The sequence below is a fragment of the Cetorhinus maximus genome, chromosome 16, assembly GCF_964194155.1.
Source record: "Cetorhinus maximus chromosome 16, sCetMax3.hap1.1, whole genome shotgun sequence".
Classification (NCBI taxonomy): domain Eukaryota; kingdom Metazoa; phylum Chordata; class Chondrichthyes; order Lamniformes; family Cetorhinidae; genus Cetorhinus; species Cetorhinus maximus.
In genome coordinates, this window is record NC_135894.1 from 93085414 (window position 1) to 93111942 (window position 26529).

The 26529-nt window shown below is 43.7% G+C and overlaps 1 protein-coding gene across 10 annotated transcripts in view; it reads right to left on the minus strand.

Moving 5' to 3' along the window:
• Positions 1–1140: 1140 nt before the first annotated feature.
• Positions 1141–26529, minus strand: part of gabpa (GA binding protein transcription factor subunit alpha) — a 50841-nt gene continuing 25452 nt past the window's right edge. For all 10 annotated transcript variants that reach the window (XM_078560356.1, XM_078560357.1, XM_078560361.1 and 7 more), the window contains 5 exons: positions 18395–18589; positions 17151–17207; positions 15213–15353; positions 9985–10177; positions 1141–1734 (listed from right to left, as the gene is read on the minus strand). In XM_078560356.1, coding sequence (XP_078416482.1) covers positions 1503–1734; positions 9985–10177; positions 15213–15353; positions 17151–17207; positions 18395–18589 — 818 coding nt within the window. In that variant the 3' untranslated portion in view covers positions 1141–1502. The remainder of the gene's footprint in view (positions 1735–9984; positions 10178–15212; positions 15354–17150; positions 17208–18394; positions 18590–26529) is intronic.

Below are 26529 nucleotides of genomic sequence, written 5' to 3' on the forward strand. Positions count from 1 at the left end.
AAATGTGAATTCACAGGCCTGGGCTTCACAAAATGCACATCTGTCACAGCTCAGGCTCCATTCTTCCTGCAGTAAGGGCATGGCAATGCAACATACAATATGACATGTCTACCTTTGGGTTTACAGGTCTTATCTTTGCAACACTGCTACTCCTATTCGCAGCAGCGCCATTTGTGCGAACAGCAACAGCGTTCTCCATGATAAAATCTGAGTCCATGCTATTATCCAGTATGCTGACTGTTCCATTCTGGTAATACCTGGCAATAAAAGGAAAACCTTCTGAACTGTCTCCCCAGCTAAACACAGAGAACATAAATTAATTGCTGCCTTGCACTACCAGCATCAGCTCTCTCATACATGCTGAATTGCAAACTGCTGAAGCCTTTCAGTCAATTGGCATTTCATATCTCTTGAAAGTTCCTCGATTCTTCTACTCACTGTGTCATTAGAAAGTGAGATGACCTTCAACATTTGAGCTGCGTCTTCACTCACTATCACTTAGCCCATTTATACAGCAGCTGGAAGAATAATCGCCTCTCCGATCCTATGCTTTTAGTTAAGAAGAATGCTTTCAGGGCCATTCCAGGACAGATATTACATTTATCATCTGAGTTTTCCAATGACAGTATTGTTCATTATTTCTTCATTCAAAGTCGTCTCTTGATTATTCTTTACGCTCGGGATGCATTGTAGCGAGGTGTCCTTAGAAGCCAACACGTTGATCGTTTTTAGACACACTCCTAACATCTCCTTCCTTGGTTTGGTCAGGTTACACTTTTGTGAACGTCCATGGAATGTTTTTCCTGCCTGAAATCAAGTTATTCCCACCATTTTATCTGAAGACTGGGTCTTCCACAGTGCAGCACTACAGTGAGGAGTCAGCGTGAATCATGTTCTCAAGTCCTGCAGTGGGGTTTGAGCCTACAACCTTCCGACCCAACGGGCCAGTGGGGAGATGGCACTGTGGGATAGGGGGAACGAGGAGAGAGTATTTACTCAAAGTCCCTTAAAACCCCAATTTGACACCTGCCTAGAGGTGACTGAGAAAGCATTCAGCTGGCAAGGATAGGAGTGACCATTTAGAACAACAAACAATAGCATTTAGAACCACAGGAACATTAATCACACACGTGCAGAATAGAGTATACCTTTTTTATTCAAAATTCACATAAGGGTAAAAATATCTGCAAAAATAACTCAAAAAATTTGATAGAGTAAAGGTGAAGCAGGTACACATTTCTTTAATATACCATGAAGTCTGCTGCTAATGCTTGCTCCATTCTGACACTGCTGACGCAGTATACATACAGACAGTGGGACAGAGAGTCCCTGCCTCGGCCTCCCTCTGAGGCAGCTCATTACATTTACACTGTACAGTCCCAGAAGCTGAAGGAGGAAGAAGCCACTCGATCCAACCAGGGTACCGGAGGACAGGCGCTATTCAAAGTTGGGGGAGAAGAGCATCCCGTATACACCAAGCTTCAGGCCTCAGGTGGAACACTTCAACTGTCCTTCTCGCTCTGCAGGGAGGCCGCAGCCAGCGTTACTGTGGTGACTGACTGTCCCCCCATACCATGGATTTGCATCTTGGCCAGTTTCTTCTGCTCACACTCTGTGACTAGGCGGTTCAGCTCTGCTGCGCTGTAGCCAATCAGCGTCTTCAAGTCGCACACAAACTTATAGACGAATCTCTTCCCCTGCACCTTGCAGATCATGTCTCCATCATAATAATACCTGGGCAAGAAAGAGGACCAGAAATTGAACAGTATACATGCACAGAAAAACAGAGCTATCTGCTTTCTTCCTCCCACCACCTACAAGCTTTACAAATCAAAAGCCTGAAATCACCTGATGGCTATTTCTCCCTTTATGTCGCCTTCTTCAGCTTGCTTCTGAACTACAGCCTTTTCATGCAGTTCATTGGAATAGAAGAAACCCTATACATTATTTCCTGGGTGAAGCAATTGCCAAATCTCCACCTCTGCTGCTATAAATTGATTGTCAAGAGGATACAAAGAGTCTGCGAAGGGGTTTCGATAGGTTAAGTGAATGGGCAGAAATTTGGCAGATGGAATATATAGTGTGGGAAAATGTGAACTTGTCCATTATGGCAGGAAGAATATAAAGGCAGTATGTTATTTCAATGGAGAGAGACTGCAGAACTCTACAGTACTGAGGGATCTGGGTGTCCTGGTACATGAATCACAAAACGCTAGTATGCAGGTACAGCAAGTAATTAGGAAGGCAGCTGGAATGTTGATGTTTATTGCAAGGGAATTCGAATATAAAAGTAGGGAAGTGCTGCTACTCTTGTACAGGGCCTTGGTGAGACTGCATTTGGAATAGTGTGTACATTTTAGTCTCCTTACTTAAGAATATAATTGCATTGGGAGCAGTTTAGAGAAGGCTCACTCAACCGATTCCTGGGATAAAGGGGGTTCGCTTATGAGGAAATATTAAGCAGGTTGGGCCTATACCCATTAGACTTTAGAAGAATGAGAGGTGATATTATTGAAACATATAAGATCCTAAGGGGACTTTACTGGGTGTAGACTGAAAGGAAGTTTCCTCTTGTGAGGAAGTCTAGAACTAGGAACACAGTTTAAAAGATAGCCATTTAAGGTTGAGATGAAGAGAAAAAAACTCAGAGGATTGCTAGACCATGAAAATCTCTTCCCCAGAGGGCAGTGGAGGCCAGGTCATTGACTTTGTTCAAGGCTGAGTTGGATAGATTTTTGATCAACAAAGGGATCAAGGGTTATAGGAGAAAGACAGGAAAGTGGGGTTGAGGTCACAATCAGATCAGCCATGATCTTATCAAATGGTGGAGCAAGCTCGAGGGGCTGATTGGCCTGCTCCTGATTCTTGTGTTCTTGGGTTGACAAGTTTTGGAACAACAGGCAGATTAGAATAGGGGCGATAACTCTCTCAAGTCAGTCCACACAACACTAAGCCCCTAGTCTTTCTCCCATCACTACTCCCCTTCTCCTCTGGGTATGATGAATGGCTTGGTAGATGACTCATTGGTGTTGAATGTTAGTGTTCCAAGCCAAAGTCACAGGACTTGGATAAACAAGGGTTTGATTGTTGATTCAGTGTGTCACGTTAAATGTGTTAGGAAGACTGTGGTGACCTGGGAATGAACCGATGAGTTGAAAGGCACTGTTACATGGGAACTGGTGGCACTCAGTATCTGAATTACGCAGAGTCACACCTCTTCTTCCTAAAAATGTAGACTCCAGGCAAAAACATAAGAACTAGGAGCAAGAGTAGGCAATTCAGCCCCTTGAGCCTGCCCCGCCATTCAACATGATCATGGCTGATCTCATTTCGGCCTCAACTCCAATTTCCCGCCCTCTCCCCATAACCTTTCAACCCGTTACTAATTAAAAATCTATCTATCTCCTCAAATTTATTCAGCGTCCTGGCATCCACTGCACTCTGAGGTAGTGAATTCCACAGATTCACGACCGTTTGAGAACAATAATTCCTCATCTCTGATTTAAATCTACCACACCCCTTAGCCTAAAACTATGGCCTCGCGTTCTAGAATGCCCCACAAGGGGAAACATCCGCTCCATGTCTCCTTTGTCCTTCCCCTTTAGCATCTTATTTACCTCAATTAGATCTCCTCGCATCCTTCTAAACTCTAGCGAGTATAGGCCTAAACTGCTCATTCTCTCCTCATAAGACAAGCCCTGTATCTCTGGAATCAATCTAGTGAACCTCCTCTGAACCGCCTCCGATGCAACTACATCCTTCCTCAAGTAAGGGGGACCAAAACTGTGCACAGTACTCCAGGTGCGCTCTCACCAATGCCTTGTAAAGTTGCAACAACACTTCCCTATTTTTATACTCTATTCCTTTAGCAATAAATGCCAACATTCCAATTGCCTTCCTTATTACCTGCTGTACCTGCAAACTAGCTTTCAGTGATTCATGCATGAGGACACTCAGATCCCTCTGCACTGAAGCATTCTGAAGCTTCTCTCCATTGAAATAATAAGTCGCCTTTTTATTCTTCCGACCAAAATGGATAACCTCACACTTATCCATGTTAAACTCCATTTGCCTATTCACCTAACCTGTCCATATCCATTTGTAAATTTCTTATTTCTTCATTGCAACTTACTTTCCCACCTATTTTGGTGTCATCTGCAAATTTAGCTATAGTACCTTCTATCCCTGAATCCAAGTCATTAATATAGGTTGTAAATAGTTGGGGCCCAAGGGCCGAATCCTGTGGCACCCCACTAGTTACAGCTTGCCATCCAGAAAAAGACCCATATATCCCGACTCTCTGCTTTCTGTTGGTTAGCCAATCCTCTATCCAAGCTAATATATTACCCCTAGCTCTGTGTAATCTTGTGTATTAATCTTTTGTGCGGCACCTTATCAAAGGCCCTCTGGAAGTCCAGATATACTACATCGACAGGATCCCCATTATCCACTTTACTTGTCACATCTTCAAAAAACACTAGCAAATTAGTCAAACACGATTTACACTTCATAAAACCATGCTGACTCTGATGGATTGCATTTTGACTTTCCAAATGCCCCATTACTACTTCTTCCTTAATAATGGATTCCAACAATTTTCCAATGACAAACGTTAAACTAACTGGTCTATAGTTTCCTACTTTCTGCCTCCCCCCCTTTTTGAATAAGGGTGTTATATTAGCATTTTTCCAATCCACTGGAAACTTTTCAGAATCCAGGGAATTTTGGAATATTATAGCCAATGCATCCACTATCTCCGCTGCCACTTCCTTTAAGACCCTGGGATGTAGGCCATCAGGTCCTGGGGACTTGTCACCCTTAATCCCAATAGTTTGCTCAGTACTTTTTCTCTAGTGATGGTGATTGTTCTGAGTCCTTTCTTCTCTATACTGTCTGCACTGCCTATTGAGGTGGTACTAGTGTCCTCCACCGTGAAAACTGAAGCAAAATATTGATTAAGCGTCTCTGCCATTTCTGCATTCCCCACTATTAACTCCCCAATCTCATCCTCCAAGGAATCAACATTCACTTTAGCTACTCTCTTTCCTTTTATATACTTGTAGAAGTTTTTGCTATCAGTTTTTACATTTTGCGCTAGTTTTCTTTCATAATTTACCTTTGCTATTTTTATTTTTTTTAGTGACCCTTTGTTGATCTTTAAAAGTTTCTCAATCTTCCAGCCTGCTACTGACCTTTGTAGTTTGGTATGCCTTAGTTTTTGCCTTTATGTCATCTTTAACTTCCTTGCTTAGCCTTGGATGCTTTTCTCCCACCTCTTACCATCTTTCTTCCTCTTTGGAATATATTTTACTTGGGAGGAATATAATATCTCTTTAAATATCTGCCACTGTTCATCAACTGTCCTACCTTGTAGTCTTCCTGCCTAGTCCACTAGGGCCAAATCTGCCCTCATGCCTATGCAGTTACCTTTGTTTAACTCCAGAACACTAATGTAGGACTCAAGTTTCTCGCTCTCAAACTGAACTTGAAATTCTAGCATGCTATGATCACTCTTCCCTAGAGGATCCTTTACTAGAGATCATTAATTAATCCCATCTTATTACACAAAACCAAATCCAGACTAGCCTGCTCCTTGGTTGGTTCCACAACATACTGCTCCAAGAAACAATCTCTAATACACTCTATGGACTCTCCCGCGAGGCTACCCTTGCCAATTTGATTAGTCCAGTCTATATGCATATTAAAATTACCCGTGATTATTGCTGTGCCTTTCTTACATGCTCCCAGTATTTCCTGGTTTATACTGTGCCCTACTGCTGAACTACTGTTTGGGGACCTATAGATTACTCCCCCACCAGGGACTTCTTTCCCTTGCTATTTCTTATTTCAACCCAGACTGACTCTACGTCTTGCTCTCTTAGTGCCTATATCATTCCTCACTACAGCACTGATCTTTTCCTTTACTAACCAAGCTACACCACCTCCTTTTCCTTCCTGCCAAAACACTGAGTACCCTTGGATATTCAACTTCCAAACCTTTTCTCCCTGAAACCATGTCTCAGTAATCGCCACCAAATCATGCCTATTTATCTCTATTCGCGCTGTTAACTCATTAGTTTTATTCCAAATGCTATGCGTATTCAGGTACAAAGCCTTCAAGTTTGCCCTATTGTCAATTTTCCCAACGCTTATATGATTCTTTGGTGCAATATGGCTTTCACACACACTGTCTCTTCCTTTCACTTTTTGGTAACAATCAGCCTAGTCACTAACCTGCACTCTTACCCTCTCCTTAAACTTTGATTCCATGCAACTGAACCCTTCCCCCCACCCCTGACTATTTAGTTTAAAGCCCTATCTACAACCCTAGTTATGCGATTCGCCAAGACACTGATCCCAGCATGATTCAAGTGGAGCCCGTCCAAAAGAAATAGCTCCCTCGTTCCCCAGTACTGGTGCCAATGTCCCATGAATTCGAATCCATTTCTCCCACACCAATCTTTGAGCCACGCATTTACCTCTTTAATTTTATTGACCCTGTGCCAATTAGCTCGTGGTTCAGGTAGTAATCCGGAGATTATTACCTTTTTGGTTCTGCTTTTTAATTTAGCCCTAGCTGCTTGTATTCCCTCAACAGCACCTCTTTCCTTGTTCTACCTATATCATTGGTACCTACGTGGACCACAACAACTGGATCTCTCCCCTCCCACTCCAAGTTCCTCTGAAGCCCAAATGATATATCCTTAACCCTGGCACCAGGTAGGCAACATAGCCTTCGGGATTTTCGATCCTGGCTACAGAGAACAGTATCTATTCCCCTAACTATACTATCCCTGATTACAACCACATTTATCTTTTCTCCCCCCCACTTAAATGGCTTCCTGTACCACGGTGCTATGGACAGTTTGCTCATCCTCCCTACAGTCCCTGCTCCCGTCCACACAGGGAGCAAGAACCTCAAACCTGTTCGATAAGGTCAAGGGCTGAGGCTCCTGCAGTGCTACTTCCTGGATCCCTCTACTTGCCTCAATCATAGTCACACCCTCCTGTCCCTGACCACTGGCTGAATTTAAGGCAGTTAATCTAAGGAGTGTGACTGTCTTCTGAAACACAGCGTCCAGGTAACTCTCCCCCTCTCTGATGGTGTCGCTGTGTCCAAAGCTCAGACTCCAGCTCATCAACTCTGAGCCAGAGTTCCTCGAGCAACTAACATTTGCTATAGATGTGGTCACTAGAAACCACAATGGGGTCCACCAGCTCCCACATCATGCAGCTACAACACATCGCCTGGCCCTGCATCTCTATTTTATTTAATTAGTTTTTCAATTTGTTTTTAAATTTCCTACTGGTCTTTAGTTTATCAATTTGTAAAATATTTCTCCTATTTACCTTTAATCTGAAAGCAAGTTAGAATAGAGATTCAAAATACACTTTTTAAAATCAACTGAAACTCGCTTTCTCTGTTGAGTTGAAGCTGAAGTGTTAGGCCTCCGATCCTGGGCCCCAGTAGTCACCTTTAATCTGAAATCAACTTAGAATAGGTAGTTCAAACTAGCAGTTACTTACCAATGAACTTATGGTTTTTTCTTGTGATGTCACTCTTTGCAGTCACTGATGCCGAGTGAAAAAAAAAGCAGAGGACACTCTTCCCAGACTGCTTCACGGCGACAGTGACTGCAGAGGACACTCTTCCCAGACTGCTTCACGGCGACAATGACTGCAGAGGACACTCTTCCCATAAGCTCATAAGATATTTGATTACTTTTCCCCATACTCTAAATGGAAATACTGCTCCAATAACATCAAATTGCAGCCCATTTATCTCTACCGCCATCTCCCCACCCACCTTTTGCTCTTTCCTCTCTGCTTATTACAAAGAGATCCCCGACCCTCGCTCCTCTTTCCCACCCTTGGCACATAAGCACATCCTTTTCTTGTAGCTCATGTTAAGTGGGACAAAAAATACCTGGGTATAATCTTTGTTGAGAAGATATGAGCATTTCCACCAACTTACCCCTTGCCCCTTTCCCCTTAGTTACACCGTCTAACTTGAACAAATGTGGGAAACAACCCCCAAAACAGGAAACATGATATAGAAAGCAGAATTTGACAAACTTTCACATACAAGCTTTTGAGAGGATACAATTCATCAAAAGTAAAGGCAAGAAATAAAACAGCAGTCGTTGTAGATTCTCTCTCTTTGACCTGGTGCCAGAAATTCACACAAACTTCCACTGTGAAAACTTGCTACGTCAAATAGCAATTAAGTTCCACACTTAGATAATGTTATTTACAGGAATTAGACTTGTGGCCCAGAAGAGAAAGGCCAGCTTTAAACATGGCTGCAACAGGCAGCAGAATGTGTTACAGTATAATGCTCCAGTAATTAGGTGGGACGAAGGACATGTTTCAAGTGTGGCAAAACAGTTTAGGAACAATTTTCTATTGATGGGAAGTCTCTCTACTGGAAATAATCATTTCACCTCAGGTTGTATTCCTTACTTGTCCACTGACCTTGAAATTTGCTTGTGTGGCAACTGAAGAGTAACTGCAACCTCTTAAAACCTACTTAATGAATCTAGCTGCATATTTACAAGCGAGAACTCACTGCAGCATCAAAGGTTACTATTGAATACCAGAGAGAAGAGCACGAGGCTATATTCAAGCATATATTGAAGACAGCAAACGGTACAGAAAAAGTAAATGTAGAAGATACAGGTAAAACTGAGACAGTATAAGACAAAGGGTCATGTGCAAAATGGCAAATTTAGCTCAAGGTCAGGATGTTCTTCATATAAAAGATTGTCAGGTGGATCAGACATCCGTGCAGGGTAGTGGAGACAGTGACCTTAGAATCAATCAACACTTAGAAGCTATAACTGTAGGAGGCAGCAACAAGTGGATTGTCCTTTCTAGACAGATGGGCAGAGTGGTACTCGTTATTTGTTTCCTATGTTGTGAAATGGGAGCAAATAAAACTGCATCAATGGGCAGTCAAGAATCAACTGGCAAAAGGGGGCTACGAGAACTGGAAATAAACTGAATAGAGGGGACAGGAAAAGAGATCGAGGGAGAGAGTGAGCAGCACCACAGAAGTATGGGGGACAGAAGAGGGTGGTCGGGAAATTGGCCAGAAAATGGTCTACAGATACCCAAAGACCAAGTGGTTTCCCCATATTCAACCCACCTTTCAGTTTAAAATAAAATATATTTTTGGGCTCCCTTTGATGGCAAAAGCAACACCAGCAATGTTCCTGGTCTGGGTTGGGGGAGCTGTTTTCATTTGTAGCTGTAGTCACAAGTGTTATAACTGACCTCAGCATGCTTTCTGGAGGTGGGGGGGGGAAAAGAAGAAAGAGAAAAATAAAGATGGCAAGTTTTCTATTCCAAATCCAACAATCCTCGATGTAATAAAAACAGAGAATGTTGGAAAGCTCAGCAGGCCTGGCAGCATCTGTGGAGAGAGAAACAGGGTTAACGTTTCGAGTCCAATATGACTCTTCTTCAGAAGAGGGGTCGTGTTGGACTTGAAACATTAGCTCTGTTTCTCTTTCCACAGATGCTGCCAGACCTGAGTTTTTCCAGCATTTTCTGTTTTTATTTCAGATTTCCAGCATCCACAGCATTTTGCTTTTAATCCTTGATGCAAAGTGGGTGCACATGTGTGCGTGTGGGCCCACATGCGGATGTCAGCCAAAGACAGAATTAAGCTAGGTTATAACGCCACCCATGACCTAATAGCTTGCTGTCATGCACTGTTTAGGCTCAAGTGCAAAGAATTACCACTTGAGCAAAGCACTGGATGGCAGTGGTGAAACTACAAGTCAGGGGAGAGCAGAAAATGCATGTTTAATGCATATTTTGGATTGGCCTAAGTACACCAGTCACAAAACAGGAAACAGTGACATCTCAGTGAATTGTAGGCTGCACCATACAACTGTCAAACCATCTGAAAGCACACAATCCCATCGGTCAGAACGACCTGTACAACTAAGTTGGGGTGATGAATCTTTGCTCACTTACCTAAGTGCCCGGCTTAGTTTCTCATAGTTCATGGTGGGCTTGTTTTTTCGTTGGCCCCACTTCTGGGCTACCAATTCTGGCTGATTCAGCTTGAATTCCCCTTCGTCCCCAACCCACAAAATGCAGTCACGTGCATCTTTGTCTGTTAGAAGCTCCAGGAGGAACTGCCAGAGTTGGATCTGCCCGTTGTTACCTGAAAGCACATACAGCAAATTATCACACACATTTCTGCATCAGTTCTATACACACAGTATAAATCATCTTAGTGTTTTTAGATATATATCAATCATCTTAGTGTTTTTAGATGTATATGTATTAGTTCTTTAAGCACGGACAATTAACATCCTGAGGGCACCAAGAGCCAAATGCACAATGTGGATTGGAGCTATGTGCATTCCAAATTCCCTTCCCTGAAGAACTTTAATCAAGCTGCTTTGTGTGGACAAGTCTTTGCTGTTTGCCTGCAAATTGCCAACTTTGTTGATTTTAATTTCATAAATTGCTATAGAAGGATTTGATTTTGTTATCTCTGGGCTGCTGGCCAAATGTGTGTGTTTTTTTTTTAATTCATTCATTCACAGAACGTGGGTGTTTCAGACTAGGCCAGTATTTACTGCCCGTCCCTGGTTGTCCTTGAGACGGTGGTGGCGAACTGCTGCCTTCAACCGCTGCAGTCCATGTGGACAAGGTAGAGTACACCCACGGTGTTGTTAGGGAGGGAGTTTCAAGGTTGCGACTCAGGAACAACGAGGGAACAGCAACATAGTTCCAAGTCAGGATGATGGAGGGAACTTGCAGGTGGTGGTGTTCCCATGCATCTGCTGCAATGCATCTTGTAGATGGAACACACTACTGCTACTGTGCACCAGTGGTGGAGAGAGTGAATGTCTGGAGCATTGGATGGAGTGTCAATCAAGTGGGCTGCTTTGTCTTGGATGGTGTCAAACTTCTTGAGTGTTGGAGCTGCACTCATCCAGGCAAGTAGACAGTATTCCATCACACTCCTGATTCAATGCTTTATAAATGGTGGAATCTCAATATTTACTCAATAGCATCTTGGGATTGTTCAAAACCGGGTCCTAACATTAAATCAAAGGAGATTCTTCCAGAAATACAATGGATTGCTAACGTCATTGGGGCAAATAATCTTGCAAATTCCTTGCCACTAATTATGGAGATGAATCATTTGTTCATAAAACCCATGGACTATGACTAAACTTGGGGGATCCTAGCCTGAGTTTTTGTTTTAAATGGGTGGGTGGTGGGGTGGGGATAGAGAGAAACTGATGCAGAAGTTGCCAAATCTTTGCCACATCTTTGCCACTGCTACTTGAGATAACCACCTAGGGTTTCTGAGACAAGAACTGTCTAGCCCTGAATACAACACACAGGAATGCCAACATGCTAATCTATCATCACACAAGACTGAAGAGGATTATTTTTTTAAACTCTTTTTTGAACTTTAAGTTTGCTAATATTTGGGTAAATCCATCACTTGGTGTGGAACTGAGCCATTCCGAATAGAAGATTCAGAGGCCGATTGCCAGTCTGTGTCAAGTTATTACTATTGGCTGGTCCACAATTAGGATACTACAATTGGCCTTAACACCTTTGGATTAGAAAAACGAGATAAATAAACAAAGCTTTATTCAGTGATCTCTGCTGCATTGGGCTCATGTACCTGGGTTTTCAACAAGAACAGGACCAGACTCTCTCATCATCCACCCACTCCCAGGGTTGGACAGTCCCTCAACAACCCCTCCCTAGTCTACAAGTAAAACATAGTCACTCAGGAAAAGTTGCAGCCAACAAGAACCAGCCCTTCAGCAGAGGGCAGAAGAAGGAGAACAATATTTAAAGTCAGCACACTCTGAAGAGCTGTCTGGGGGTGCAGTTCAGCTCATTTATAAGCAACTATTTAACCCTTTCCCAAGCCATTGAGTCATCTTGAAGGTGAAGCCCAAGCTTTTTCCTCCATGGGTCACAGTGTGAAATCTTGGTGGTCCATGTGCAAAGTTTAAACTTATACTCCTGTTGTCACTAACAGATCTGAATTTATTCAGCATTGAGGCACACCAGGAACGGTCCTTTTCCAAAACTCTAGGCGTCAGAAAATGATACAGGATGAATGAGCAAGCAATAAAATACAAGCAACAAGGTTGCCTGGGCTTTGAGGGCTGGACGGTCAGGCCATGTAGCTCTATGTTTCCACTCCTGTGCTACTTCACCTTGTCTCTTCACAAACTGGTGCATCAGTTTGTCACATTAGATTAGCAAAAACAAGAGTGCACAGAAATGGAGGTAACCTTGTGACATGGATCAGTAAGTGGTTAGGATACAGGAGGTAGAGTTGGAATAAAGAGTTCGTTCATTGTTTGGTGGGAAGTGAAAAATGGTGTTCCTCCATGATCTGTCCTTGCATGTTTATTAATCACTTGGATGATGGAATACGGGTTGTACATCTGAGTCAGCGGGTGACACTAAGTCAGAAAGCACAATAGGTTGTGTGGATGGGAGCCGGAGCTGTAAAGGGACATAGACAGACCAAATGAGTGGCCAGAACTGTGGCAGGTGGAGTTCAATGTGGGTGCATGTGAATTTTTGAATACTTTCTTAATGGTGAGAGGGGAAAATTTAGGTGTCCATGTACAAAGATCACTAAAGGCATTGCATTGGTACAAAAGTGATCCAAAAAAGCTAATGGGAAGTTGGTCTTCATCTCAGGGGCAGCTGAATTCAGAAAGACTAGCCTTGGATCACCAGAATGATCATGCAGCTTAAAGGCTTACATTATGATGACAGGTTGCATAAACTTGGTTTGTATTTCTTTCAGCTTAGAAGGTTGAGGGGTGATCTAATCAGGATATTTAAAATGATATGAGGGATTTGATGAAATAGATACAGATAACTTATTTTCTATGGTGGGGGAAATCAAGAGTGACAATCTTAAGAGCTAGGCCATTTAGAAGTGAAAATCTGAACTTTGGACCTGTGAATGTCCTTGGAGACTGGGTTAATTGAAATTTTCAAGGCTGAGATTAATAGATTTTTGTTAGATAAGGGTGTCATGGGATATGGATAACAGGCAGAATCAGGATAAATATAGTACAGAAGAAATTAAGAAATTGGAGGAAATAACCATTCGGCCCCTCAAGCCTGTGCCACCATTCAACATGATCGTGGCTGATCTACCTCAACTCCACCTCCCTGCCCTCTCCCCATATCCTTTGATTTCCCGAGAGATAAAAAAACTCTTCTACTGCAGTCTTGAGTATGCTCAAGAATGGAGCATCCACAACCCACTGGTTAGAAATTCCAAAGATTCACTCACTACTGACTAAAGAAATTTCTCATCTCAGTCCTAAATGGCTAACCCCTTATCCTGAAACTATTCTAGATTTCCCAGGCAGGGGAAACAACCTCTCAGTGTCTCGCCTTTTGAGTCCCTTCAGCATCATGTATTTTCAATGAGGTAACCTCTCGCTCTTCTAAATTCCAGAAGCGTATAGGCCCAATTTACTTTTTGCTTTATTTGTTCATGATCTGTCTGGGGGGTCAGGACAGCAATAAATGCCCACATCCCATGGATGCCAGCATTTATTGCCCATCCCTAATTGCCCTTTTCAGAGGGCATTTAAGAGTAAACCACATTGCTGTAGGCCAGACCAGCTAAGCTCAGCAGATTTCCTTCCCTAAAGGACATTAGTGAATCACATGAGTTTTTACAACAATCGGCAATGATTTCATGGTCATCATTAGGCTTTTTAAACTTACTCTTTTTAATTCCAGATTTTTATTGCATCTGCCATTGCGGGATTCGAACCCGGGTCCCTGGGTCTCTGGATTATTAGTCCAGCGACAATACCCTACAACATCACCTCCCCCTTACTGAGCCTCTCATAATAGGATAACCCTCTCACTTCAGCGACTGATCTAGTGAACCTCTGCTGCCTCTGAGGCAAGTATTTCTTCCCTTAGATATAGAGATCAAAACTGTGCAGAGTATTCCAGGTGTGGTTTCTGTACAAAGCTCTGTACAATTGTAGCAAGACTTCCTTATTCCTGTACTCCAATCCCCCTTGCAATAATGGTCAACATGCCATTTGCCTTCTGAATTGCTTGCTGTAGTTGCATGCTAACTTTGTGGCCCTTGTATGAGTATACACAAGTCTCTCCGAGCATCAACATTTAGAAGTTTCACACCTTAAAAAAAATTCTGCTTTTCTATTCTTACTACCAAAGTGAATAACTTCACACTTCCCTGCATTAGAGTCCATCTGCCACCTTTTTGCTCACTCACTTGACTTGTCAATATTTCTTTGCGGTTTCTGTGTTCTCCTCACAGCTTACATTCCAAGCTATCTTTGCATTATCAGTTAACTTCATTTAAGTTAATATAGACTGTAAATAGTAGAGGCCCAGCACTGATCCATATGCGGCACTCCGCCTGCCAACTTTAAAGTGCCCCGTTTATCCCTACTCTCTATTTCATGTTCGTTAACCAATTCTCCATCCATGCTAAAAAATTACCTCAACTCCATGAGCCCCTACCTTATGTATCAACCTTTGTGGGGAACAGGAGGAGGCCATTCAGCCCATCATGTCTTTTCTGGGCTGTAAATTTTTTTAGGGTACAGAAATGTACATCTTGCATTAATGTAGCATCTTCAACATGGGAAAACATCCCAGGAAATTTTACAGAAGGAAGGGAGGGGGGAAATAATTGAATGGCATAAAAGGGACAGGCACTAAGCCACAGTGGAAAAGATTGGAAAAATGGCCAACAGCGCATCCAAAAAGATGGGCTCCACAAATGTTTTTAAAGGTGAAGAGAGAAATGAAGAGGATAAGGAACTGAGGCACCTAAAGGTTCTATCATCAATTGTGGGGAGAGGGAATGGGGGTTGTGTGAACAAAAGACCACATTTTGAAGATCAATCGATACAGTAGGAAATGGAACAGAGTTACCTAAAGACTCTGTCATTAATAGCGTGAACGAAATGTTGGCTGGGGCAAATGCACAATGCCCGGAGTTGGAATACTAGAAGATTCAGGCAGGAAAGAAAAAGGAAACTTGTGTAAATGGAGCAATGAGCCAACTGAATAGCGGACCATGTACAAGGGGCTGAATAGACAATTCTTGCTCCTATTAACACTATAGTAACCTTATATTGCAAGGATCATTGCTTTATCATTAAAACCCATTTGCTGCACCAATCTCTTCTTACCTGTCCTATTCCCAGGTGAGCTTCTGTCTTCACCAGAGATCCTTGGAGCACGTGGAACTTTGGCAGACTTGGGTGTTCCGGTGAAGACTTTGATGGTGGTGGGAGCTGACGACTGCACGGTTGCAGGAATTATTTGGACAGCTGAAAAGAAAGCATCAAGTTTAAGAGAGCTGCATCAGGCAGAGGGTGCACAGAACCTCAATCCTACTATTCCTGGCAATGCTTAACTCACAAAATGAAATCCATAATTTACAGAACTGTGTTCGTTTATTACAAAGACACCTGACAAGGTACTTAAATTCCAACGGCGCTTTCCCCTTTCAGCAGCACAATGCAGAAACTCTTATAAAAATCGACAATGTCTGTCACACTTCAAAAGAATAAAAAAGCGTTTTCATGACCTGGAGCTGAAAATTTACAAGCAATCTTCCAATCTTACTCCACTAAAGAACAATCAAAGTTTGAATGACCCCAGGCAGTGCTTACTTACAGAAAGTAGACTGTGGCCTTAGAGGCACAGGATGCTTTAAACACAGGTTCACCATAGCAGAATAACGTACTGTATGGTCTATGGCAAAACACTACTACTATTACAAACAGTACATCACACTCCGAGCGTTGCTGCATGGTATTTTTGCCATTCGGCTCAATTGCTTGTGTTTATTCTTGAGTTGCCTCCTCTCCAGCTTTATCTCATGCCATAATCATACCTTTATCCACTTAAATGGTACTTTGCTACCATACATAGAATACACAGCACAGAAACAGGCCATTTGGCCCAACTGGGCCAGGCCAGTGTTTAGGCTCCACTCGAGCCTTCTTGCATTTTTCTTACATTTCACTATTAGCATGACGCTCTATTCCCTTCTTCCTCATGTGCTTATCTCTCATTTCTTCTTAAATGCATCTATACTCTTCACCTCAGCTATTCCTTGTGGCATCAAGTTACGCATTCTCACCAATCTCTAGGTAAAGGAATTTCTTCTGAATTCCCCAAGTGATTTCTTGATGGCTATCTTATTCCGATGGGCTCTAGATTTGCTCTTTGTCACAAGTGTAAATACTCTCTGTAGCTATTGCATTTATTCGGCCTTATACTAGAACATTAATTTAATTTTTTTTAAAAGCAAAATTCAAGACTAAGCTGCAATTTATCAAAAGAAACACCACGCTCCTCAAGGGTCATTTACTCTTTCCGAAAGGTTCACTTGGAAGCATTCCACAAGGGGAGGCTCACGGTGCTTTAAAATAAACTTGCTGCTTGCAACAATATTCAACAGACTGAACAAGTGACAACATTGGAATCCAAGCCAGACTGATGCAATGAAAGTCTGATCTCGATTTTGGCTCCAAGGGATGTGCGTGAAACTAGACTCAACTCATTTTCAGTGAACATAAATAACCATCTCAAGGGATCGCTGTGGCACAACATCCTAACCATTTGCACATATACCACAGCTACAGTTGTGTGCAAACACCTTGGTTTGAGCAATAGCCCAAGCCTAGATTTCTGGTTTTCATGGTAAACTGGAAGGACTAATTTAACGTGATCCTCAAACACCAAAAATACCATAATCTCATGTAACACAAATAGGTCTCAGTCGTCATATACGCATGGGGCCAAATATAAAAATGGTGGAAGTGCAAAACGTAGCCCCCAAAATACCATCACAATAAAAACACAATACAGTCTTAAGCTTGTGAACTAGATAATAACAAATCACCAGCAAATTTAAAAGCCTTATTCAGAGAGTCATTAACACGGTTGATGGTAGTTGAAAGCCTGTGAAAATCAATACAGAACCATTGTAAAACATGGCTGTGCATTGATCAAATGAGCAGAGGGAGGGTAATCATGAGTTAAAGATTTAAATAAACAACAGATACACAACATACATTCTCTTCCTAATGTGGAAAGCACTCGAGTCAAGTACTCACGTTGGTCAATGGTGACGGTTGCTATTTCACCTGTGTGCTCCTGGCTTGCTAACACGTCTGGAAGGCAGAAACAGGCTTCATTCATTCATTTATCAAAGCATTTTAATCTTATTCTATAGAAACATCTGCCAAAGTAATTCATTATACCCCAAACACAAAATTAAATTCTGTTATGAGTACAAGATTTTAATTAATCAGTGAAAGTGTTAGCTTCAATCACAGCTCTGTGCTGAGTTCTGTGCTCAGCAAGGGAGACGGAGATGCTGGAATTAGGGTCAACAGTTCAATGTGGATATTTATGGGTGGGGCAGGGGGTACTAGGGGGCGGCAGGGGTGATGGAGGTGAAGAACCAGTCAGGGTCACGGCACAGGGAAATACACGTTTTTTAGTACACTCACACATCTATTTGACAGTAGGTCCCAAATCTGCGACCTGCACCACCTAGAAGGACAAGGGCAACAGGGTATAGGAACACCATTGCTTTCAAGTTCCCTTTGAAGTTACGGTACCAGACTTGGACAAAACATCACTCTTTTTTCGTTGTCGTTGGATCAAAATCCTGGAACTGTCTATTTAGTTATGAGTATGGGAGTAACTTTGCCACATTGACTGCAATGATTCAAGGCAGCGGTTCAGCACTAGCTTCTTAAGGGGGAATCAGGGATGGATATAAATGTTGGCCATGCCAGCAATGCCCATTTTGCAAGGATGGATTCAAAATATATTGCATGCATGTTTGACAAGACCAGGATTAGCTGTGGTGCTATCCACACACAATGGCCAGTCTACAAAATGCTGTCGGGCTTCTGTAGGGAGAACTCCAGCATCCAGCGTGTGTGAGTGTGAGGCGCTACTGAGCTGGGACAGTGGCAACACCTGAATTTGGAAAGCCTGTCAACATCATGGCCTCTGTTCTTCCTTCTTTTTCTTGTATTAGCGGCAAAAACGATTATTCAAAACTAAACATTGGGCAATGGGCAACAGAGCGAGAAAAAAATAAATGGGACAAAATAGAAAGTGAACAAAAATCTGAACTTAGTGGAAAGAAACTGGAGGCAAAAGTGGAGGTGAAACATGTTTGTGGCTAAAAGCAGGACAGGTACAGCTAATGTGGGGTTTGTGTCAATTTGGTTACACAATTTGAAGTGACACAATGTGACTCTCTTTCAAAGAAAGTTCATTGATCAAAATTCTAATTTTCAGTCATCTGACAAAAACACTCATTACACCGAGATTTACTCACATTTCCTTAGTAATTCCAAATGGCTCCACAGAATTTCTCCTTTTGGTACTCTCTGCAGGAATTCTTCCTGGCTGAGGCCACACAGGTCTTTCCCCAGAACGTTCAGATCCTTCACATCCACGTCAATCATGGCGAACTCCTTCATTACCCACACGGCCCAATGCAACACCTGGTCCACTGACCATTGAATTGGATCTAAAACAAGAAAAAAAAATACAGACACACAACCAAATGAAACGCATGTAGAAGGGTGTCAGTTCTCGGAACGTTCTATTTAAACGCACAGCTTTTGAGGAGCTATTTTGTACATAATCTCTACAACTGTAACACAGCTCAGAGAACAGCCAATACTGGTGAGAACGGTGGAGATATTGTAAGTGGGACCGTTGAAAGTTTTGCGAGGGAGGGAGGGGAGAGCCACGGCACAAAAGAAGAGCTCAGATGAAGCCCTACATACACTGGGGAGAGGAATTAAAAAAAAATTCTTAAATTAGCTAGATAGAAACGTCAGCTTCAAGGAGCAAAGGCTCTCCTACAAGAAGTGGGAAAGTTTTTGATGAAAACAAAAAGCGAGACTATAGCAGTAACACCAGATATATTCTGCACTACAGTCAGAGTGACGGAAGTGGGCTTTGTGTAAACTGAGGATAGATTTGTGAAGGATTTCCTCCCCATATACAAGTGGCCTCCTGCCCAACAACATGCCAGCTTCGGAATAAATCCACCACTACGCATGGTCAGTAATCCTTCACCAACAACGCTGTGGGTGGCACTTAATCCAGGCGACAGGGATCTCACCCAATGGTTCGAGAGCAGGCGAGAGCCCTGCGTCGCCTCCTTTGGGGAGGGCCAGTCATGTTAAGTTTCAGTCAGGATCAAGGACCTGGGCGGGGACGATATCCAGAGAAGCGATGGGAGCTGCCGGTAATGCATCCACCAGAGGCCTAGGATTGACGAGGGACCCCAGGCCAAAGATGAGCAAGAGCAGGATGGGGGTTGTGGGGGCAGGGAGGCTGAAAAGAAAGGGCAGGGCCATGGCTCTCAGCAGGCACTTCACTTTCCAACACTGGGTCCCTCAATTAGGCACTGTGTGTCTTTGACTGAGGGCCTCTCCTGGGAACCCGCATTTCAGGCTGCCTGCATGGTGACAGCCCCACCTGCCACTGGTTGAATACCCAGTTATGGTGCTCAATTGGCGTCAGGGTGGGAAGGCAATCCATGAGCCTTCCCACCCTGGGCTTAACTTGGGCAGAGGCAGAAAGGAGGCGGACGCATCAAGGGAGGGCCTTCAATTCTAATCTGTGGGCATACCTGCACCACATGGACTGCAGCAGTTCAAGAAAATGGCTCGCCACTAACTTCTCAAGGGCAATCAGGGATGGACAATAAATGCTGATCTTACCAGCGATGTTCACACCCCAAGAAGGAATAAAAATAATGGGAATGAAACCAAAAAAGCATTTTGAACTTTGTGACTTTTAAGCCGGAGGTGGCACTGGTATTGTCACCAGACTAGCAATCCAGAGACTCAGGGTTCGAATCCCACCACTGCAGTTGGTGGAATTTGAATTCAATAACAGAAAAAAATCTGGAAATAAAAGTCCAAATGATGAACACGAAATCACTGTTGATTGCCAGGAAAAACCCATCTGGTTCATTAATGTCCTTTAGGGAAGGAAACCTGCTGTCCTTAGCTAGTCTAGCCTACATGTGACTCCAGACCAACAGCAATGTGGTTAACTCTTAACTGCCCTCTGAAATGGCCTAGCAAGCCACTCAGTTGTATCAAACTGTTAAAGAGTCTAAAAGGAATGAAACCGTGGGACCATCAGGCATCGGCCTAGGCACTGGAAACGACAATGGCAAACTCAGCCCTGTCAACGCTGCGGTCTTCCTGGTTAACATTTGGGGGCTTGTGACAAAATTGGGAGAGCTATCTCACAGACTAGTCAAGCGACAACCTGACATGTGATTCTGTGAAGATGACTATATTACAGATAATGTCCCAGACACCACCATCACCATCCCTGGGTATGTCCTGTCCCACCGGCAGGACAGACCCAGCAAAGGTGGCTGCATAGTGGTATACAGTCGGGAGGGAGTTGCCCTGGGAGTCCTCAACCTTGACTTCGGACCACATCAAGTCTCGTGGCATCAGGTCAAACATGGGCAAAGAAATTTTTTCCTGATTACCACGGACCGACCCCCCTCAGCTGATCGATCAATACTCCTCCATGATAAAATGCGCTTGGAGGAAGCACTGACGGTGGCAAGGACACAGAATGTACTCTGGGTGCGGGACTTCACCGTCCATCACCAAGAGTTGGTCAGTAGCATCAGTACAGACCAAACTGGCCGAGTCCTAAAGGACATAGTTGCTAGACTGGGTCTGCAGCAGGTGGTGAGGGAACCAACAAGAGGGAAAAACATACTTGATCTCATTCTCACCAACCTACCTGCTGTAGGTGCATCAGTCCACGACAGTATTGGCAGGAGTGACCACTGCACTGTCCTTGTGGAGACGAAGCCCTGTCTTCACATTGAGGATACCCTCCATTGTGTTGTGTGGCACTACCACTGTTCTAAATGGGATAGATTTCGAACAGATCTAGCAACTCAAGACTGGGCATTCGTGAGGCACTATGGGCCATCAGCAGCAGTAGAATTGCACTCAACTACAATCTGTAACCTCATGGCCCGGCATATCCCCCACTCTACCATTACCACCAAGCCAAGGGGTCAACCCTGGTCCAATGAAGAATGCAGGAGGACATGCCAGGAGCAGCACCAGGCATACCTAAAAATGACGTGTCAACTTGGTGAAGCTACAACACAGGACTACTTGTATGCCAAGCAGCATAAGCAGCAAGTGATAAACAGAGCTAAGTGATCCCACAGCTAACGGATCAGATCTAAGCTCTACAGTCCTGCCACATCCAGTTGTGAATGGTGGTGGACAATTAAACAACTCACTGGAGGAGAAGGCTTCACAAATATCCCCACCTTCAATGATGGAGGAGCCCAGCACATCAGTGCAAAAGATCAGGCTGAAGCATTTGCAACAATCTTCAGCCAGCAGTGCCGAGTGGATGATCCAGAACTTGCCGTGCCCCGAGCCATGCTGTTCCAGTACAGCTACAACATCCCGGCTATGTGGAAAATTGCCCAGGTATGTCCTGTACACAAAAAGGTCAAATCCAACCCAGCCAATTACCGCCCCATCAGTCTACTCTCCATCACGTGAACTGATGGAAGGGGTCATCAACAGTGCCATCAAGCGGCACCTGCTTAGCATAACCTGCTCACTGACGCCCAGTTTGGGTTCCGCCAGGGCCACTCAGCTCCTGACCTCATTATAGCCTTCGGTCATACATGGACAAAAGAGCTGAACTCCAGAGGTTAGGTGAGAGTGACTGCCCTTGACATCAAGCCAGCATCTGAGAGTGTGGCATCAAGGAGCCCTAATAAAACTGGAGTCAATGGGAATCAGGGGGGAAACTCTCCGCTGGTTGGAGTCATACCTAGCACAAAGGAAAATGGTCTTAGGTATTGGAGGTCAATTATCTCGGTTCCAAGATATCACTGCAGGAGTTCCTCAGGGTAGTGTCCTCGGTCCAACCATCTTCAGCTGCTTCGTCAATGACCTTCCTTCCATCATAAGGTCAGAAGTGCGGATGTTCATTGACGATTGCACATGTTCAGCATCATTTGCAACTTCTCAAATACTGAAGAAGTCCATGTCCAAATCCAGCAAGATGTGGTCAATATCCAGGCTTGGGACTGAGAAGTGGCAAGTAACATTTGCGCCACACAAGTACCAGGCAATGACCATCTCTAACGAGAGATAATCTAACCATCGTCCCTTGACATTCAGTGGCATTATCATCATTGAATCCCCCACTATCAACATCCTGGGGGTTACCATTGACCAGAAACGGAACTGGACTAGCCATATAAATACTGTGGCTACAAGAGCAGATCAGAGGCTAGGAATCCTGTGGCAAGTAGCTCACCTCCTGACTGCCCAAAGTCTGTCCACCATCTACAAGGCATAAGTCAGGAGTGTGGTGGAATATTTTTCATTTGCCCAAAACTCCAAAGGTTTGACACCATCCAGGATAAAGCAGCCTGCTTGGTTGGAAACCCATCCACTCCCTCCAACACTGATGCACAGTGGCAGCAGTGTGTACCATCTGCAAGATGCACTGCAGAAACTCACCAAGACAGCACCTTCCAAACCCACAACCGCTACCATCCAGAAGGACAAGGGCAACAGACACATGGGAACATCACCACCTGGAAGTTCCCCTCCAAACCACTCACCGATCTGACTTAGAAATATATCGCCACTGATTCACTGTCGCTTGGTCGAAAACCTGGAACTCCCTCCCTAACAGCAGTTTGTGTATACCTACAGCCCATGGACCTTCAGCGGTTCAAGGCGGCAGCTCAGCACACCTTCTCAAGGGCAATTAGGAATGGGCAATAAATGCTGGCCTAGCCAGCGATGCCCACATCCCATAAATGAATAATAAAAATAAAAAAATTGATGCGAGCATCTGCTATGATACACTGATTAGAAAGTGAGACAGGAAGTCATTTAGCAAGTTGGTGAGAACCTGGTGTTCTGGCCTGGACTGTTAAAATCTTGTGACGTTATCTCCCTAGTCTTAACAGATGGGGATAAAAAAAAAATGTATATATTGTCAAGAGATGGAGACAAAACTGGCTAAATTTCCACAATTGCTGACTGTGACACTTGGAGAGATAGGTCATGTTGTAGAGGTCGAGGACATGCAGCTGATGGTAATGAGTCACTGTGGGAATTGCTGAAACTCCTACATGGCTTTTAGAAAAGAGAAGTGGACAAATACAAGCATTTTCTAAATTGATGGTTTGATTCTAATTCTCCTCTTCCTTCCCCAGCCAAGTGGTTGACTCACTGACACCCAGGGAGCCATACACCAGCAGTCATCATTTGATACTGCACTCAACTGGCCATTATTTGCCTGCCTCAGCTGTGAGTTTCAACAGACCATTTAACTAGGAGAGGCTGTATAGCAGAGCTTGATCCTATCCTCAAATACATTTTCAGTGGCAGTTGCTTGCTTGCGAGTGAAACAGAGAACCCATGGACATTTTCTAGTCCTAGTCTGGGGCAATGAGACCAAATGAAGCATCTCGATCCTGGTTAATGTTAGCCAGCTCAATGAAACAACTCTTGGGGCGGGGGTCGTGTAGAGAAAAGATAACAACAATGTAATGCTTCAGTCAAATAGTGTAACACATTTAAACACTAATGCACTCTGCCTGAGTGCCAGGATATGGATTAATTCTGCATTTCCCACCAGACAGAGGGCTCCTGACCTCAATTCGGATGTTGTAATAGAGTTGGAAGTGAAAGGTGGATGCTTTCTCACAAGGCTAAAATTGGGAGTCAGATAGCCCTATTATCCATCAATCACTGCTTGGGGCAGTGGCCAGAGAACAGATTTCCAACCCAATTCCTTGGCTAGGGAAACAGCACGAATTTAGGAAGAGGAAGAAGGGAGGACAGGAAGAAAAATCTAGCAAAGGAAAATTTTACAATGGCGACCATAAATAACTCCAGATATCAGTTGACTTATAGGCTGCCTCCTGTAAAATGTTTACAGTCAGTTAGTACTGAAAACTTTACTACATTAAAGGTGGTGTTAAAATTCAAGTTGTTGCTGTTCTGGTATTTTATTCTAAATAATAAATACTGCCAAGAAGAAATCAAAGTGAATGCAAAGTGAAAATTGCTAAACTAGTATATTAGTAAGGAGTTTTTGCATAATGGGGGAAATGTTCACATTATAGGGGCAAAGGAAAGGCAGCTCTACTTTGTTTTTGTTTTTAATTCTTTCATACAGTGTCTGTTCGTTGTAAGATCCTGCTCTAAAGGAGTTTGGACAGGTTATGCCTGGATTGCAGCAGGAAACTACCTCTAAATTGCCAATTTTATTCAGAAAGCCCCTGCACATCTGATACTGAAATAGAAAATTCCTAAGCTAGTATATTAGTAAGGAGTTATTGCAGAATGGGGACAATGTTCACATTATAGGGGTAAAGTAAAGGCAGCTCTACTTTGTTTTTAATTCTTTCATGAGATGTTGGCGTTGTGGGCTAGGCCAGCATTTGTTGCCTGTCCCAAATTGCCCTCAAGTTAGGTAGTGGTGGAGAGATGCCTTTTTGAATTACTGCAGTCCACAGGGTTTAGGAACACCCACATTGTTGTTAGGGAGGGATTCCAGGATTTTGACCCAGTGACAGTGGAGAAATGGTGAGATAGTTCCAAGTCAGGATGGTGTGTGGCTTGGAGGGGAACTTACAGGTGTTGGGTGCCCCATGCATCAGCTGTCCTTGTCTTTCCAGGTGGTAGAGGTCGCAGATTTGGAAGATGCTGCCGAAGGAGGCCTGGCGAGTGCATCGTGTAGATGGTACACACTGCTGCCACTGTGCATCAGTAGTGGAGGGAGTGAAGGTTTAAGGCGGTGAAAGGGGGTGTTGATCAAACGGGCTTTGTCCTGAACAGTGTCAAGCTTCTCGAGTGTTATTGGCTCTTTGTTCATCCAGGCAAATGGACAGTATTCCATCGCAGACCCTACTTGTGCCTTGCAGATGGTGGACAACTTTGTGGAGACAGAAACTGTGTTACTCACCACAGAACTCCCAGCCTCTGACCTGCTCTTGTAGCCACAGTAACAGTCCAGTTCAGTTTCCGGACAAGGGTAACCCCCAGGATGTTGACTGTAGGGGATTCAGTGTCATTGAATGTCAAGGGAAGGATGGTTAGATTTTCTCTTGTTGGAGATGGTCATTGTCTGGAACCTATGTGGTGTGAAAGTTACTTGAGCAAGTACCATAGTTCATGGCGTGCGGGAAGGCCCATTTCTGTTCGCCAGTCGCCATGCACGACCTGATCTAGGTGCACAGGCCTTAAATTCCCACACATCTCCTTGGCAACAGGCCCATATTGCCTGCTTAGTCTTGTGTACCCACATATAAGGTGAGTAGAACCTAAATATGTATTTCCTAGCTGAAAAATTGAGGCCAACTCCCAATGTGAGTATAGGCCTAAATATGCATTAATTAGCTGAAAAATGGAGGGTCAACTTATACGCTGAGTATAGGCCTGAGCTTGCTTCTTGTCACTGAAAAACCAAGGTCCTCTTATATGCTGTGTCGACTTCTACACCACAATCTAGGGCATCCAATATGGAATGCTCGAATTAGGCACTGAAATCCCCAAAATAGAAAGATTTCCATGCCCCAGCAATTGATGTCTCACCATGATCCAGCAAGGCATTTAAAAAAACATAAACACAGCACATTTATACATCTCAGGAATGTGAGACCAACAGTCGTTTGATAGTATGGAACTTAAGTATTGCTGGAAAAAAAAAACTTGAAGTTTTTCGTCTGGCACTCATCATGACACTTCGCAAGAATATCAACACAAGGGGAAAACAACAATTTATACTGTATGAGAAGAGTGCTGATTGGTTGGCTAGTAGACTCTGATTGGTAGAGGCGGTTGCCAAGAAGAAAGCACCAATTGATGGTGACTGAGAGTTAACTGCCAAGCAGGGTTTGCGTCCTAGCAAAACTGGAGCCAATGGGAATCAGTGGGAAAACTCCTTGGTTGGAGTCATACCTAGCACAAAGGAAGGTGGTTGTGGTTGTGGAGGTCAATTATCTCAGCTCCAGAACATCACTGCAGGAGTTCCTCAGAGTTGTGTCCTTGTGTCACCATCTTCAGCTGCTTCATCTATGACCTTCCTTCCATCACCAAGGCAGGGATGTTTGCTGATGATTGCACAATGTTCAGCACCATTTGCAACTCCTCAGATGCTGAAGCAGTCCATGTTCAAATGCAGCAAGGATTCTTAGCCTCTGACCTGCTCTTATAGAAAACAGTATTTATATCACTGGTCCAGTTCAGTTTCTGGTCAATGGTAACCCCCAGGATGTTGACAGTGGGGGAATTCAGCGATGGTAATTCCAGTGAACGTTAAGGGGTGATGGTTAGATTTTCTCTTGTTGGAGATGATCATTGCCTCGCACTCGTGTGGCACAAACAATACTTGCCACTTATCAGCCCAAGTCTGGAT